The sequence below is a fragment of the Theobroma cacao genome, chromosome 4 (genome assembly GCF_000208745.1).
Source record: "Theobroma cacao cultivar B97-61/B2 chromosome 4, Criollo_cocoa_genome_V2, whole genome shotgun sequence".
NCBI classification, from domain to species: domain Eukaryota; kingdom Viridiplantae; phylum Streptophyta; class Magnoliopsida; order Malvales; family Malvaceae; genus Theobroma; species Theobroma cacao.
The window spans coordinates 30521907-30536458 of NC_030853.1; the positions used below are offsets into that span (position 1 = coordinate 30521907).

General features: G+C 38.5%; 4 protein-coding genes across 4 annotated transcripts; 3 read left to right on the top strand and 1 right to left on the bottom strand.

The window, feature by feature from the left end:
• On the top strand, positions 131 to 2326 carry LOC18603484. The gene is made up of 3 exons (XM_007035496.2): positions 131 to 513; positions 608 to 732; positions 1626 to 2326. Exons 1-3 carry the CDS (start codon positions 375 to 377, stop codon positions 1902 to 1904), a joined length of 543 nt encoding a protein of 180 aa, XP_007035558.1. The 5' UTR covers positions 131 to 374; the 3' UTR covers positions 1905 to 2326.
• LOC18603485 (mitochondrial thiamine pyrophosphate carrier) lies at positions 2490 to 6181 on the bottom strand. The gene is made up of 7 exons (XM_007035497.2): positions 5682 to 6181; positions 4824 to 4940; positions 4518 to 4629; positions 4147 to 4274; positions 3726 to 3878; positions 3140 to 3286; positions 2490 to 2953 (listed from the first exon to the last, which is right to left on the bottom strand). Exons 1-7 carry the CDS (start codon positions 5796 to 5798, stop codon positions 2735 to 2737), a joined length of 993 nt encoding a protein of 330 aa, XP_007035559.2. The 5' UTR covers positions 5799 to 6181; the 3' UTR covers positions 2490 to 2734.
• LOC18603486 (protein SRC2) lies at positions 10811 to 11992 on the top strand. The gene has a single exon (XM_007035498.2). It carries the CDS (start codon positions 10906 to 10908, stop codon positions 11776 to 11778), a length of 873 nt encoding a protein of 290 aa, XP_007035560.2. The 5' UTR covers positions 10811 to 10905; the 3' UTR covers positions 11779 to 11992.
• Positions 13061 to 14203, top strand: LOC18603487 (glutathione S-transferase F13). The gene is made up of 3 exons (XM_007035499.2): positions 13061 to 13379; positions 13475 to 13523; positions 13602 to 14203. Exons 1-3 carry the CDS (start codon positions 13233 to 13235, stop codon positions 14048 to 14050), a joined length of 645 nt encoding a protein of 214 aa, XP_007035561.2. The 5' UTR covers positions 13061 to 13232; the 3' UTR covers positions 14051 to 14203.

A 14552-nucleotide genomic window follows, 5' to 3' on the forward strand; every position in this document is an offset into this window, starting at 1 on the left:
AAAGAAAGAAAATTTTTTTTTGTTGTAATTAAGGTAAGGTAACAAGCGACTGACGTGGTGTGCTAGAAAACTACCACGTTGCAAACCAGAATCAACTGCCGCTCTGTCTTATTAAATAAATAAACCAGCGCGTGGTCGCCACACAGCCTCTTTTCCTCAGTCTCTCTCTCTCTTTATAGCTCCTTCCTCCATTCCTCTCTCTCTCTCGATTCTCAATAAACGGCCAAAAAACCAAAAACCCAGAAGCTCAGGAGTAGGGTTTTAGTGTCCGTACAGTTTGGCGAACAATCAATGATATAAAAATCAAGTTAATGAATTTATGCGTGAAAGTGAAAGGTTAAAGAAAGGAAAGAGGGAGAAACAAGGACTGGGAAATGGGTCAAGCATTTCGTCGAGCGACTGGTAGGATTCGGTCCGTGGACCAATCAAAACCCATAAAACCCAGAAGGCCTTTGGGTCCCACCGATGAGGAGAAGATCTCCAGAGTTTCCCAGTATGATAATCTTGATCATGGTAAGTTATTTCCCCACTCAAATTAATGAAAGTTGGAAATTTCTTTTATTATGTTTGGATGGGTGATTGAATTGAAATTTTGTTGGGTTTAAAGAAAGAGCTTCAAGAAGCAATCCTGAGAATGTACTGGAAGAAAGAGATCCAAAGTATGATGCAATGCTTAGTCAAATGGTGGGTAGGATTTCAGCTAAGCCTGGTGGCAAACTTGAGATGGGCGAGGTCAGTTCATTCAAGCTGCTTTATTTGTTTTTAATCAATAACTGCTCAGTCAAAAAAGAAATCTATAGCTGTAATGGTGTTCAAAACAATGCCTTATAGAGGATTGACTGCATGTTCTTTTATTTTTTGGAATGTTTCTCCTTGAAGGAAACGGAAAGTAGAGGCATTCAGAGGGTAAAGTAGGGAACTATTTGTATAAAGAATTGAATCACTGAAATTGTCTGGTGTCATTGTAAAGGTCTTTGAATTGCCAAGTGCTAGAATTACAAGTTCATTGTCAAGAAGGCTGTTGGCTGAGCGACAATCTTAAGCACCATAACTCATTCAGTCCCTCTGGCTGGTGACCCTTTTTTCTTCAATTTAAGAAAGTGAATATCCGTAATCCATATGGTATCCCCCTTTTGTTTTTCCTTTTTTTTTATTAATTGTGAGTTTTACCTCATCTCGCCATTCTTGATTTCCTATTTAAACTCTCCGCCTCTGTGTTTATTCAACTTCTAGTGTCATTTCAATCAGAACCAAGTTTGGAGCTTTTGATGAACTTTAGACCTCCATTAGAAATGGGGTATGTCCTGTTTTCACTCCATGCCAATACACTATGATATGGATTCAAGCAGATAGATGAGTGGCTAATGTAAAGAAATGCTCATCAACTACTCTATAGTTTACCACTCTTTTAGTGAAATGAGTTCACTTGTTCCTGATGGGGTGGTATTGGTTTGTCCGTTGCCCTTCCTCTTTTAGTCTTTTAATGTGAATATTACATTTTTGGTTTAGATAACCAACAGAACAGTGTTTTTTTATCAGTTAATGTTTATTGGACAGTAGAATGATTATGCCTTGATTATAGCATTTTTAAATATTGGCTAGTAAGTTACTTTACCATATTACAGGCATTGGTGGCTGAAAAGCCTAATAGGCCCTTGCCAAAATTGCGGAATACAACGCCAGATTCTGGAAGGTATGAAGAAAGGCCTGTACCTCCCGGAACCTTGAACGTGAAACAGCTACGCCACATCATGCTTCTACATCAGGGCAAGGCTGATGATCACGATGGCCCGATGGATGTTCACCAGATTGCAGAGAAGTTCAGTCTGGATGCTGCGCTGGTCCAAAAGATCTTGCAATTCATGTCCCTCCCTCCAGAGGACAGCACTAAACAGAAAAAGTAATAATACAGACAACTGACTTTCATTTGCTCTCATGAACTACGATTTGGATTTTCTGTGGAATAAAGCGTGGTTCATGTGGGGAGAAAAAGTTTTGAAGTCTCTATCATCTGACAAAATGGTTGATATTCCTCAGCATATAGAGAGAAACAGTAGAGGATGTGTTTTTTGCATTGCACTTTGATATGTATTGTATCCTGAATGATGTAATTTTTGATGTTTTGTTTTCCTTTTTTTTTTTAAAAAAAAGAAAGGAATAGGTGTTGTTACAAGGCTCCTGGTATCATCTTACAGTTCCGGAGGTCGTAAGCCTTGGAATCATTTAAGTGAGGAGGGGGCAACTAATTTTGTATCAGAATCAAGTATAACAATGAATTGCATGCATGAGCTAATGGAAAATGTCCAACTGAAAATTTTCACCCTTACTAATCCCTTTGGCAAGGTTTTACAAGGACAGGAGATGATTTCGAGATCGTTAAATGGTTAAAGCTTTGCTAAGATCATGCAAATTTGATGTACACGTTACCATATGGCAGCTGTACATGCTGGGAATTCAGTGGTTTGCATAAGGGACCAATGCAAGTCCAGTGGAAAAAAGGAAAAAGCATTTCCTTAATTTGAGAAAGTGCTACAAAAAGTTATTCCGCTCTACATCTTGATTTCACCCTTGAATTTGTACTCTATGAACTTAGTGCCCGTAAATAATGGCAAAATTGAATGTAATATTATGATTACCCCTTTCTTATTCTCTATGAAGGCTTTTTCAAAAATCCAGGGAAAAAGAATGGCTCGTGTAACAGATAGGAAAACAAAAATGAAAATCCAGGTTAGGTTCAAGTCAAAATGGACTCTAACCAATCTGATGTAAACTCATAAGCCACAAATGTTACAGCACCAGCAGGAGCAGCTTTGATTGTTGATGGAACAATTCCCTTATAAAGACCATGCCAACCCTCTAACTGCAAGATTCGACGTAAGGCATCAAACATGTTCATATAAGCATGATGTTCTACTCGAGCACCATACTTTGGGTGCCTCTGTAGACCTTCAATCTGCAACAACCAAAGACAACAAAGTTACATAAATCCAATTTACTTTCACACCATTTAAAAGAAAATGAGCAAAGGTATCTAACACCTTGGCTACTAGTTCTGACAGAAATAGACATTAATCTAACCCCCAAATTCACAGATTTGAGTGATGCTGCATCTTAGGTTTCAAGAAGGCCAGAGATCTACCTGGAACCTTTTCTTGACTACATCAAGCGGATGACAGACAAGTTTTGCACAGGTACCAGCTGCTAGCCCACAAATGAACAGTTGAAAACTTGAAAGGCTATCATCCATGGTTGAGCTTGTATTGGAAGACCTTAACCGATTCCAAGACTAAGATGATCAACATAAAACCAAAACCATATGTCAAAAAGAATTTTTAAAAAAATATATATTTAACCTTTTAAACCAAGACTAAGCATATACCAATAGCAAATCATAATTTCGTTGTATTCAAGAAATTTCGGTTATATAACATACTCTTAACATTTAGTCACTGCCGCAGAGAGTGCTCTAAAACTGGCATTCCAAGTTTCAGATGAAGGTAGTTTGGAAGAAACAATAACATCAAAACCACCACACATAAGTTATATACTCTATGCATCATTCTGTTAAACTAATATATTACCACATCAAGTATCAGGTAAATAACATGTTTCCTTATCTTATAAGTAATACACTCCAAAGAGCAAAGAGATGACAGGAAATATGTATGATTTATAGCAAGCATTTACGGGAAAGATCACTTCAACATAAAGAACAAAAATCTCACCATGGTCCAACGCTTAAATGTATCATAGGTGCCAAATTGCAAGCCAGCATAAGGAATGATCTCAACCAGTGTTGGTGACAAGCCAGCATACAATCCTTTGAAGCCACGAGTCCTAATTATATCAAAGAATGCTGACCTCATGTTGGGATATACCTACATGTAATCAGGAGGTGCAAAATAAATAAACTACCTTGAAGAAATCAAAGCTTTCACTGGTAACAAGCATGAGGATGCATTGGATATTTCAGTGCCAGAGATTTTTACAGATCATTTTTTGAGTTCAGCGATACAATTAAAAATTTGTAAAGAAGTTATGAACTTGTAAATTTTATAGGGATTCAAATATATATGTCCTTCACACTATTGGAAGAATTGTTGTCAGGACAGAAAATGAGGTCACAGCATTAGTCAAATTTGATACCTTAGGTTCACCTTGAGAAGCTAATATAGTCCGTAGAAGATCAAAAGGATAAGACCCAACAGTAGCTGCACAACCTGCTAATGCCCCACTGATGTAAGACAGGTAGGGGCTTATATTAATGTGATCCGCTGCACCATCATAAAACAAGGCCACCACAAATCAAAATGTAAGAAACAACATAAGGCTACCATTTGATACTATAAAGCCAAGTCATCCAGTCTACCATATATACTGGAGGACAACAAGCCATAAGTAATTTGTATGCTTCCGTGATAACTAGCTGATGTCACAATTTACTATCAAGATAGCATTACTGATAACTTGTCACTTTTCACCATGCATAGAAAAAGGCACTGTCCACTGTAAAGTACCTGACTTTGAAGAACCAGAAGCAAATGTTTTCAATTTGTGTAACACCACAAATTGTATGGCAGTATATGGCATCACCATAAGTAAAGCTGGGACATTACCACGCCAAAAGCCCTGTCATAAGCAAGCATACTGAATAAAGAAAACCGCAAATCTACAGAATTTCAGGCAAACTAGCATACAGAAAAGAAAAGGTTAACTAACAATGCAACTAACTGCACAAACTAATAAGCTCTTTATATAAATCAATCACCAGTCAAAACCAGTAAAGTAAAAGAGAAAACAAACATATGAATCTATCTTCGTACCGGTAAACCTTCTTCCCTAAATATATCCTTTGTTGCTTGGAACATTCCAGTGTATTTTGATGATCCTGGAAGATCTCTACGAAGCAAAGCCCATGAAGATGTGGGCTCCAATTGAACCTATCCGCATACAAAAATAACAATTTTCTTAATGTTCGGCAACGAAGCATTAACATGACGAAACAAATGAGGGTAGCTGAGATGAAAATTCTTCAATTGATGTGTGAACATACAAAGATAAATGAGTGCGGTTGGGACAAGATGGAGGTTGCACGCATTGAGGATAAAAAGATGAAAACACATTAAAGATGGTTTAAACATAAATAAAGGAGACATCAAATTCCTCTGGTGAGAAAACGTGAGTGAATGGAGGATTACGAAGAGGATGACCAAATAGGACACGGTTGGAAATTATAAAGGAAAAATGTGACTTTTAACAAGGATATGCTCCTAAGTAGTACATAATTATGCAATATGATTCATATAGCCCAGCATCACGCGGTGGGAAAAGGTTTAGTTTTGTTCTTGTTGTTTGACACCCAATGGCATGAACTTGTATGCCAAATAAGCTAATATCAAAGTCAAAATTTCACTAAATATTACGATTACATTCCACCACTACCAGTTAATACTTTTCAAGTCAAGCTATACTTTATAATGCAACATCACAAAAAAAACTCAATTGGATTCACCTAACACTCTACTAGGCCTAACAAGTTAGGTAGCGGTTTTATACATAGAACATTAAAAACCCAAAAAGAATTTCATAAATACAACAATAAATTACAGTAATTCTAGAATGCTCCTCATATTAAAACAAACTCAGAAAGAAAAAAAAAACAAAAACTTAAACTTTTTTACCTGGAATCTGATCTTAATAACATCAAGAGGAGAAGTAACTGTCCGGGAAATGCCACCGGAAATGGCACCGGCGGTTGCGTCAATTAACGCCCTTTTTAACTGCCCTGGCTCTTCCATTGCCAGAGCCTTGCTTTACAAAAAAAGAAAAAAAAACCCCTTTTTTCTCTTGCTCTCTGGGTTCAGGCTACCAAGCTGGAAAACCCAGTTTCCAAAAGGGAGAAAGAATTCAGAAAGTTAGGGTTAATGAGAGAATGCCGGTGACAAAAAGAGGGATCAGGGTAGAACAAAGAATAGAGAAAGATAACGGGAGCTGGGAACAAGGAAGGGGCAGATAAAGCGAAAGGCCGCCATAACCATTGAATATATTTTTGAAGAGAGAGAGAGGGAGAGAGAAAGGATGGGCTTTTCCCCTTTTTCGCCGCCTTATTGGATAGAGAGTACGGCGACCTGGAGAAAAATCGTAGAAACTGATAGAGATGGAAAATAGAAAGATATTCAAGGTTGAGAGCATAAGAGAGATTTTCTTTCTATATTTGGGTCCTAATGAGTTTTTTGTTGTCATAATAATAGAAATACTAATTAATATGTTTTAATGCTTAATTACTCACTTAGTACTATAAATCATTATAAATTCTAAAATATAAAAAATAATATCATAATATTCTTGATCGTTTATTTTATTTTATTTTAAAATCACATGCATATTTGAAAAATGATTTTTTTTAATTATACCTTAGAAATATCCAATACAACGCTTCAAAATAATCATTGGTCCAAAATATTTTGTGTATTCTTTTTTTGCAGAAATGGCTTTATTTATTTCAAAACAATGTTCTTGGTTGAGAATCTTACAAATAGACCTAGTCCAACCATAGTTGTCAACTTTTTCAAATTTTTAGTGATTTACAAAGTCCTTTAATCCTGTGATGGTCACATCGTGCACTTTCTGCTTTTGATTATTTTAATGTTACTTGTTAATAATACAAGGTTTAGATTAGATTAAGCATAGAAATAGTACATTACCTTTTTTTTTTCTCATATATTTTTTAATTTAGTATTTGCAATTGAGGGTTTGGTTTGATTTGACCTCACTTTGGTTTTTGGCTTTTGATTCTGTCTTGGGGTCAATGCTCCATCCATGTTGCATTTAAGTTATGAGATGTGCTTTTGGCAGTGTGAAATATTCAAGATTGGGATGTTAAAAATACTCCACAATTTGCACATGAATGGGTAGTAGGAGTCCCAATGCTTTGCTTTGTCACGCTCATGTTGATTTGCTTTATCTAAAGAATCAAGTGGGATGCCACGAAAAAGGAATGATATGATGTTTCATCCTCATTTGTAAACATTGCTATTAGCATGATTTGATTATGATGGTGATGGAAACATAATGATCAAGGTTTAGGTTAACATCAACCTAATCATCCTGTTATAAAGAAACACTTCATCACTGGCTCTGTTCTTATCCTCGAGGGTTGATTGGATGCTTGACATTCACTTTGAATGGCAGGGAAGGAAAGGAAAGCCAAAAAACAAAAACAGTTCTTCATCAATGGACCAATGACAACTCCCCTGTTTCATTCCATTTAGCTAAATTCAGCATTTGTTTTTTCGAAGAGCAAAATTCAGCATCTTTGATTGATTTATATTCCCTTTAAAAGCTTTAAAACCAAGACAGGTTCCTTTTCATGGTAGTTCTCCTGTCAAGGGTCATATTCTGCATAATTTGATCCCTTGAATTCCAATTCAACACAACACATTGCCTTTCAATGAATGAAACCGACTTTCTCACCGTAGCAAAGTTGTTTGCAAGAGTATCATGCTACCTTGTGAAAGTAACCTTTTGCCTTAAAGACTAGAGGATGCTGGTGAGCCTTGATATTGTACAACTATTCTATGAAAATTAAAACTTGTTTGACATTAGGTTTTGAAGGCATAATCCTAAGCAGGCTTGCAAATGATAATAAAACCTCAACTTGGGATAAAATCAGTTTAAACTTGTAGACCTTATGCTCAAGCTTTCTATCTTGAACTTCACCAGATGACAAATATGTAACCCATATCCACTTTAATGGTTCCTTTTTTCCAAAGTGTTAGTTGTGCATGTAACAAATAGCATTATAGCACAGTGCATTTAAGCTTGAATTGGGTTTTTAAAGTTGAATATCATGGTTATGCTTTACTGTGTAAGAAAACGGGGTCTGAGGAAAGTGTGTTTTTTCATGGTATCGTTTACAGTATGGATTCTATGGATCACAGTGGTTGAAAATGGTATTTTTGTTGTGAGATCCATTCATGGAAATTTGTTCTACAGTTAAGGCTCCTGGTTCAATGTGTAACATGAGGAATGATGGATTGACAATGAGAGACTTACAGATGGTTCATGCCATTGGAAGCACTGCAATAGATAGCCAATCGGGAGTGAAATATGAAATAGGAGAGATATAGTGTGGGGAAAGGTAAAATCACATCCATGGTGGCCGGGACAGATATTTGATGAAGCACTTGCATTGCCAACTGTGAGTGAAACTAAGAGAAAAGGTCATTTTGGGGATAATACTTTTGGGTGGTTTAGCCCCATTTGATCCCAATGACGTGGAGAAATAGAAGCAAACAATCCCAGGGCCTTTGTGGATGCTGTTCAAGATGCAGAAAAGGAGACGTGTAGAAGGGGCTGCACATAAATTGTCATGTTGTTGCCAGAATCCTTCGAAATTTTGAAGCAATTGGTGTTAAAGAATTCCTTCTGCTTGATGTGGGCGGACATGGGACTGGTGTTCATACAGGAAAGCAAATCGAAAGTGCTAGAGATGTGTTTCCAGCCTACTAAGATGCTCTGTTTTTTCAAAAGGGCTGGCATTGATGCCATGTTATAATTTGAAAAAAGGTGTTGGTTGCTTAAGACCGAGGCTACAATTCTTGCATATCGGAAGGCAGTGTTTGAGGAGTTTAACGAGACATATGTCAATGCCTTTGGAGTAGATCTACAAGAAAAATTTCCTTTTGAAGGCATTGAATTCTTGTGCTTTCCTGATATTTTTTGCCAATTCATTTGGCCTTTTCAGTATATTAACAGTCTTCAGTCATGTTATGTTTTTATACTTTAGTATGCACTCTTTGTGGCTTTGATCGTTCTATCTTTAACAGTGTAATTGAGCTACAAGTGCCATACTTGTTTATCAAGGTTCTTCTATATTGACTAAATGCATGCTCTAGCTCCTCTTGCATCTCTTTGCTCTTTGCAAGCCTCTGTGAGCTGCCCTCCTAGAGTCCTGAAGCTCCCGCAAGAAGCAAATGCTCATCAAGGCCTGGAGAAGCTAGGAGAAAAATATCTTATCGAGTGGGATATATCAAGCGTCCATTCTGATCAAGGGCTGCTGCAAAAATTCTCAATCCTGTCAGTATATGAAAAGGAAAATGCTGTTGTAATAGGAGATGATATCATGCAAACAAAAGCTCCATCGGCTGCTATGGTTTCTGAGTCCCAAGCCAGCAAAAATTTAGTCGCCTGCTGGTAATGCAATTTCCTTTTCAATCAGCATTGCCATTTTAGAGCTGAAAGCCAGATTTACACAATTTGGACCCTTTGATTCTGTTCCTCGGTTGTTTTGGAAATCATCAACATGTCGAATTGTATTCAGATATAAATCTGATGCTCACATTGCATATAGATATGCGGCTGGAAACAAATCCCTGTTCGGCAATGCAAAGGTAGATTGCTACCTTCAACCCTTGGACATGCCAGCCTCGGAATTACCTTAACCATGTAAGCGTCATGTTCCTGAGGATCTAGATAAGTTTCCACGGTCGGCACCTATTGAAACTGGTGATTATACTGGAAACCTGAAAGCAATAGCCCATCAGGAACAGCAGCTTTTGCACTCAATGCTTCGACTTAAATCATGCCTGAAGCAGTCAGAGGATGATGAGTTTGGTGCAGGTGCCTTCCATATGAAACCACGTGTAAAATTCAGGTCTAATGGGGATCAAAGCAGTAGCGGAGAGCAATTGATTGTCAATAGCAGTGTCAAAAACTCGAATGTGAATCAACTAAGTGGTTCTGCATTGTCTTGTTATGCGACTGCTGAAATTCCTGGGAACTGGTAGGTGTTCATTGCTCAATCTACACTTGCTCTCCATCCTCCTAAACCTCCTAAACCTGATTAGGAATGCAATTAAGAGCTATGGACTTGACCATTTTGTTGCAGCCTGTAATGCACGATATGAAGCTGAGGCCAGGAACAACAGCATCGACAGTACACCCGCTTCCTTCAATGTTGACATATCCGGTCCGATGCTACACGTTATGACTAGATGAAGTAAAATTGTATCTGACTTGAAGTGCTGGTTGGGTTATGTGCCTATCCATCTCTGATGCCTTAGGACCAGATAGTGAAATTGTATTGACTTGAAGTGCTGGTTGGGTTATGTGCCTATCCATCTCTGATGCCTTAGGACCAGATAGTGAAATTGTATATGACTTGAAGTGCTGGTTGGGTTATGTGCCTATCCATCTCTGAAGGAAGCCATCAGCATGTGATAAAAGTAAATACTAGTTGAGACGTGAGAAGTGAAAAGGGCACATACAGGAAAAAGTATAGGGAGTAACGAGACTCTATCCTATTTCATGAGTAGTTCTTAACATTCTTGCTGTCATATGACAATGTTATTATTCCAGCTTGTATACCTAGGAAAGATCAATGAAAGGGTTGACTTCATGTTTTCTACTATCTGTTTTAAATGCTATGCTCCACATTTCTAATTGGTTTCTTATTCTGATAGTTTTGGAGCTTGCTTTTGTGTATGTATTCATAATCTGCATTTTTAGGTTGATAATCCAGAATAAGGTGTTGCATCCACTCATTTGGCAAGAGTGTATCAGAACTTGACAAGATACCTCTAAGCTCTAGTCAAACATCCTGGATCCAGCCAAGGAACTAGGGGAAATTCTTAATATTTGAAAATTAAGGGAAAAAAAACAAAAGAAGCAAGAAATTTGACTATTCCACAAAAGATTCGTTGAAAGTCAGATACATGAACCATGGTTAATAACTGTCGGTATCCATTGCCAACCATAGTTAGTTCTCTTTTTTCCCAGTGCCCCATTTGGGCATTTAGCGTTGACGTAAAAGCTTTTCCAGGAATTTTAAAAAGAAAAGATCTTCAATTAGTTTGCCCACTGCCCTCTCCCAGCAAAATTTTCTTTCTTTCTTTCTTTGTACCTATGGCTATGGCGCACAGGACCTTTGAGATCAACGTCATCTCTGCAAAAGGCCTCAAAAATGTCAATCTCATCGATAAAATGGATGTGTACGCCATCGTTTCCCTCAAGGGTGATTCATCGAAGGACAAGCAGAAGACAAAAACCCCTGTAGACAAAGATTGTGGCAAAGACCCAACCTGGAATTTCCCTGTCAAGTTCACCATCGACGAGTCCTTGGCCCAGAAAAACAATCTGAACCTTAAGTTCAAGATCAAGTGCGAGCGTATTCTTGGAGACAAAGAACTTGGTCAAGTCAACGTGCCTGTTAAAGAGCTCCTGGATTCAACAAGTGAAGGCGGTTCCATGAAGTTTGTTAGTTACCAGGTAAGGAAACCCTCAGGAAAGCCTGAAGGTACCTTGAACTTTTCTTACAAGTTCGGAGACAAAGTTTCAGTGCCTGCCAAGTCAGAGAAAACCAAGGGTGATCAGCCTGTTACTGCATATCCGGCACACATGGCAGCAGGGTCCAGTTCAGCCGCCCCATATGGTGCGCCTGGACCTTATCCGCCACCACAGCCACCTGGCTACGGATACCCGCCGCAGCCTGTACCGGCGGCTTATGCTGGATACCCACCGCACGCACCACCTCCACCAGGTTATGGCTACCCACCTCCGCCTCCAGGTTATGGTTACCCTCCACCAGGGGGATATGGGTACCCACCAGTGCAACAACAGCCACCAAAGAAGAATAGCAAGTTTGGAATGGGGTTGGGAGCTGGGTTGCTTGGAGGGGCGATTGGTGGGTTGTTGATTGGAGATATGGTCTCTGATGCTGGGGCTTATGATGCTGGATATGATGCTGGGTTTGATGATGCTGGCGGTTTTGGTTTTTGATCTTTCTTTTTGTGTGCTTTTCTATTGGGGCTTTAGCTACTACTTGCTTTGCATCTTATAACTCTTTTATATTTCCTTTTTAATGTTTTGTGGTTGTTGAAAGGGAAAAAAACAGGGAAAAAGGAGTACGATGTGTCATTTCTTATTCACTTGTGAAATATGAAATGTTTAAATAAGACTTTTAAGCTTGTTATGCTTTGCAATTGGAACTTCATTTGGATTGTAGACCTTTTCTTTCCATAGCCATATATGGGGCATATCTCCATGGAAGAAGCCAAGAAGGCAATGACTGAGACTTTGATCCTCTCTTTAACGGGAGTAGAACCTCCGAGCCAGAGCTTACAAAGGTTCGAAATATTTAGATGCCATATATCAGCTTTTTTCAGACGTCAGAGAACAGGGTTCATTAACAATTGGGCAACTTGGGTATCAAGGCTTTTGCCATTTTTGTCAGCTTTTGCTCGTCTTTTGGATGGTATGATGGGTTGGGCAATGGCCTGATTGGGCTTTCGCTTCAATACTTTTTGTGAATCATATCGGGCATAAAACTTTCTATGATTCTTGACATGCTATTGATTATCTTGATACTCACATTACTCTCCACAATCCCTAGAAAGAGAGCCCGCGGCCAGCACATTGTGCTATCGCTACATGACTCATAGTCTGGTGAGTCAAAGCATAATGAGTTGAGAGGTTATTTAAAAATCCCAAATACATGGAATGGGACTGGACCTTGCTTTTGGACCGCTTCATCCTTAACATTTAACCATAAAGTCACCTTTGATTGTACTAGAAGCTCCTTCCAAGTTGGAGTTAAACCTGTTGTGTTATTTGTCTTGGTATTAGTCATTGTCGTTTAGAGTAAAATGGGATGGACTCAGTTAGGCACAATTGACCCTTTGTATGTTTACTTGTTTATTTAAATTTAAAATTCATCTGATTCAACCCTTTTTCTAGAAGCAACCTGTCAAAGATTCTATAAGCAAGATATTTATGTATGATCATAATTTCTTTCGGAATTTTGCCCCAGCTAACCTGAAACCCCATGACAATTTGAAAGAATGCAATACGAATTATGTTGCAAAACTAGGACAGTTTATGTCTACATGGCCAACCACAATTCTTTAGTCTTTACCTGTCAAATTCTTGACATTTTTTGGCTGTAAGTATTTGTGTTGGACATATTCTACTTTCCTAAGGAAATCTCAAATGATTAATCTCAAGTTGTTTTGTCTTGAATTTGTTTCCAAAGATGCCTTCTCTAATGGGAAAGCAACAAGAATGCCGGCAGTAGTTTAATAGAAGTGAAAAGAGGGAACATATGAAGGCGATAGATCAGATAAAACCTTTCAGGCAAAGCTGTGCAGCCGTCTGTGGCCATATATACCAGCACTTCTTCTCAATTCCCCATCTTCATTTCTTGCTTCTTGCTTATAGCCAAATAGTTTATAGCCATGGCAATCAAAGTTCATGGATATGCCATGTCTACATGTACCGCACGCGTCTTGCTTTGTCTATCTGAGAAGGGCCTCGAATACGAGGTTGTTCCAGTTGATGTGGCCAACGGTGCCCACAAACAACAACCTTACTTATCTCTCAATGTAAGGCTACTAACTGAACATTTCTTCACCAGTGAAGTTACATTATAAGCTAATATTGTCTGTTTTTGTTCTTGTGTTCTATTTTCTGCTGGTAGCCATTTGGCCAAATACCTGCATTTGAGGATGGGGACGTCAAGATCTTTGGTAAGATCCATTAACCTCTTAAAATGACAAACATATGGTTTTCTTCTTGTTTATTTGTATAAAATCTTGTTGAGCCAGAATCAAGGGCAATTTCCAAGTACTTGGCACGCAAGTACAAGGACACTGGCATTGACCTCTTGGGATCAAGTAGTTTAACAGTGTCGACGATTGTGGATACATGGATGGAAGTGGAGTCTCACCAATTCAACAGTCCAATGCAAGCAATCATCCGCCAAATGATTGTCAATCCGATATTTGGAATCGCCACTGATGAGAAGATCATCGAAACCGAATTGGAGAAGCTAGGAAAAGTTCTTGATGTCTACGAGGAGAGGCTGTCTAAATGTAAATACCTTGGCGGTGACTTCTATAGCTTGGCTGATCTGCACCACATTCCCTATCTTGTTTACTTCATGAGAACTCCTAAATCATCTGTCATAACTTCTCGTCCTCATGTAAGCGCATGGTGGAACGATATTTCATCAAGGCCTGCCACGGTTAAGGTTGCAGAAACCATGAAAGTGTAGCTGGTCTCAAGGAATCTGTTACAACTACCCTGTTGCTGCTATCCATGGTCAAGAAATAAAGAATGTACGTTTTGTTTGATTTCTAGACCTCCGGGTCTCTAATAAAATAGTGTTTGGAATAAAAATTTGGGGTGTCTACTGTCTACAATTTGCAATCTTCAGACTGATCCTGAAGACAAAATTGATTCAATGAAGTTTCAGGTTAATGTAACATAATCTATCAGTCAGAAAACCTTGCCAGAAACAATAGATTCCCACACCCAAATTGACAATAACAGGTAAAATCTCCTGACGATTTAGGATTCAAGCAGTACTCAAGATAAAGAACAAGGGATACAACTCTGGATACTGAACATAACCATCGAAACGACAGATTGGTTTGGAGGATGGGGTGGATGAAATCTATGGCGCAAGCTTGCTGCTTCAATCTTGCAATTCAAATTCACTGGCATCGTTCTCCTTGAATCGGCAATCATTATGTCTCTTAACGATAATGCAGCGC

Bases quoted from the DNA above. Each gene is read 5' to 3' on its own strand.
- LOC18603484 (XM_007035496.2), top strand. From the start codon at position 375: ATGGGTCAAGCATTTCGTCGAGCGACTGGTAGGATTCGGTCCGTGGAC. The intron at 514-607 runs GTAAGTTATTTC...TTGGGTTTAAAG, and splicing joins GTATGATAATCTTGATCATG to AAAGAGCTTCAAGAAGCAAT. The intron at 733-1,625 runs GTCAGTTCATTC...ACCATATTACAG, and splicing joins GCAAACTTGAGATGGGCGAG to GCATTGGTGGCTGAAAAGCC.
- LOC18603485 (XM_007035497.2), bottom strand. From the start codon at position 5,798: ATGGAAGAGCCAGGGCAGTTAAAAAGGGCGTTAATTGACGCAACCGCC. The intron at 4,941-5,681 runs GTAAAAAAGTTT...GTATGCGGATAG, and splicing joins TTATTAAGATCAGATTCCAG to GTTCAATTGGAGCCCACATC. The intron at 2,954-3,139 runs GTAGATCTCTGG...TGGTTGTTGCAG, and splicing joins TAGTCAAGAAAAGGTTCCAG to ATTGAAGGTCTACAGAGGCA.
- LOC18603486 (XM_007035498.2), top strand. From the start codon at position 10,906: ATGGCTATGGCGCACAGGACCTTTGAGATCAACGTCATCTCTGCAAAA.
- LOC18603487 (XM_007035499.2), top strand. From the start codon at position 13,233: ATGGCAATCAAAGTTCATGGATATGCCATGTCTACATGTACCGCACGC. The intron at 13,380-13,474 runs GTAAGGCTACTA...TTCTGCTGGTAG, and splicing joins AACCTTACTTATCTCTCAAT to CCATTTGGCCAAATACCTGC. The intron at 13,524-13,601 runs GTAAGATCCATT...TTGTTGAGCCAG, and splicing joins TGGGGACGTCAAGATCTTTG to AATCAAGGGCAATTTCCAAG.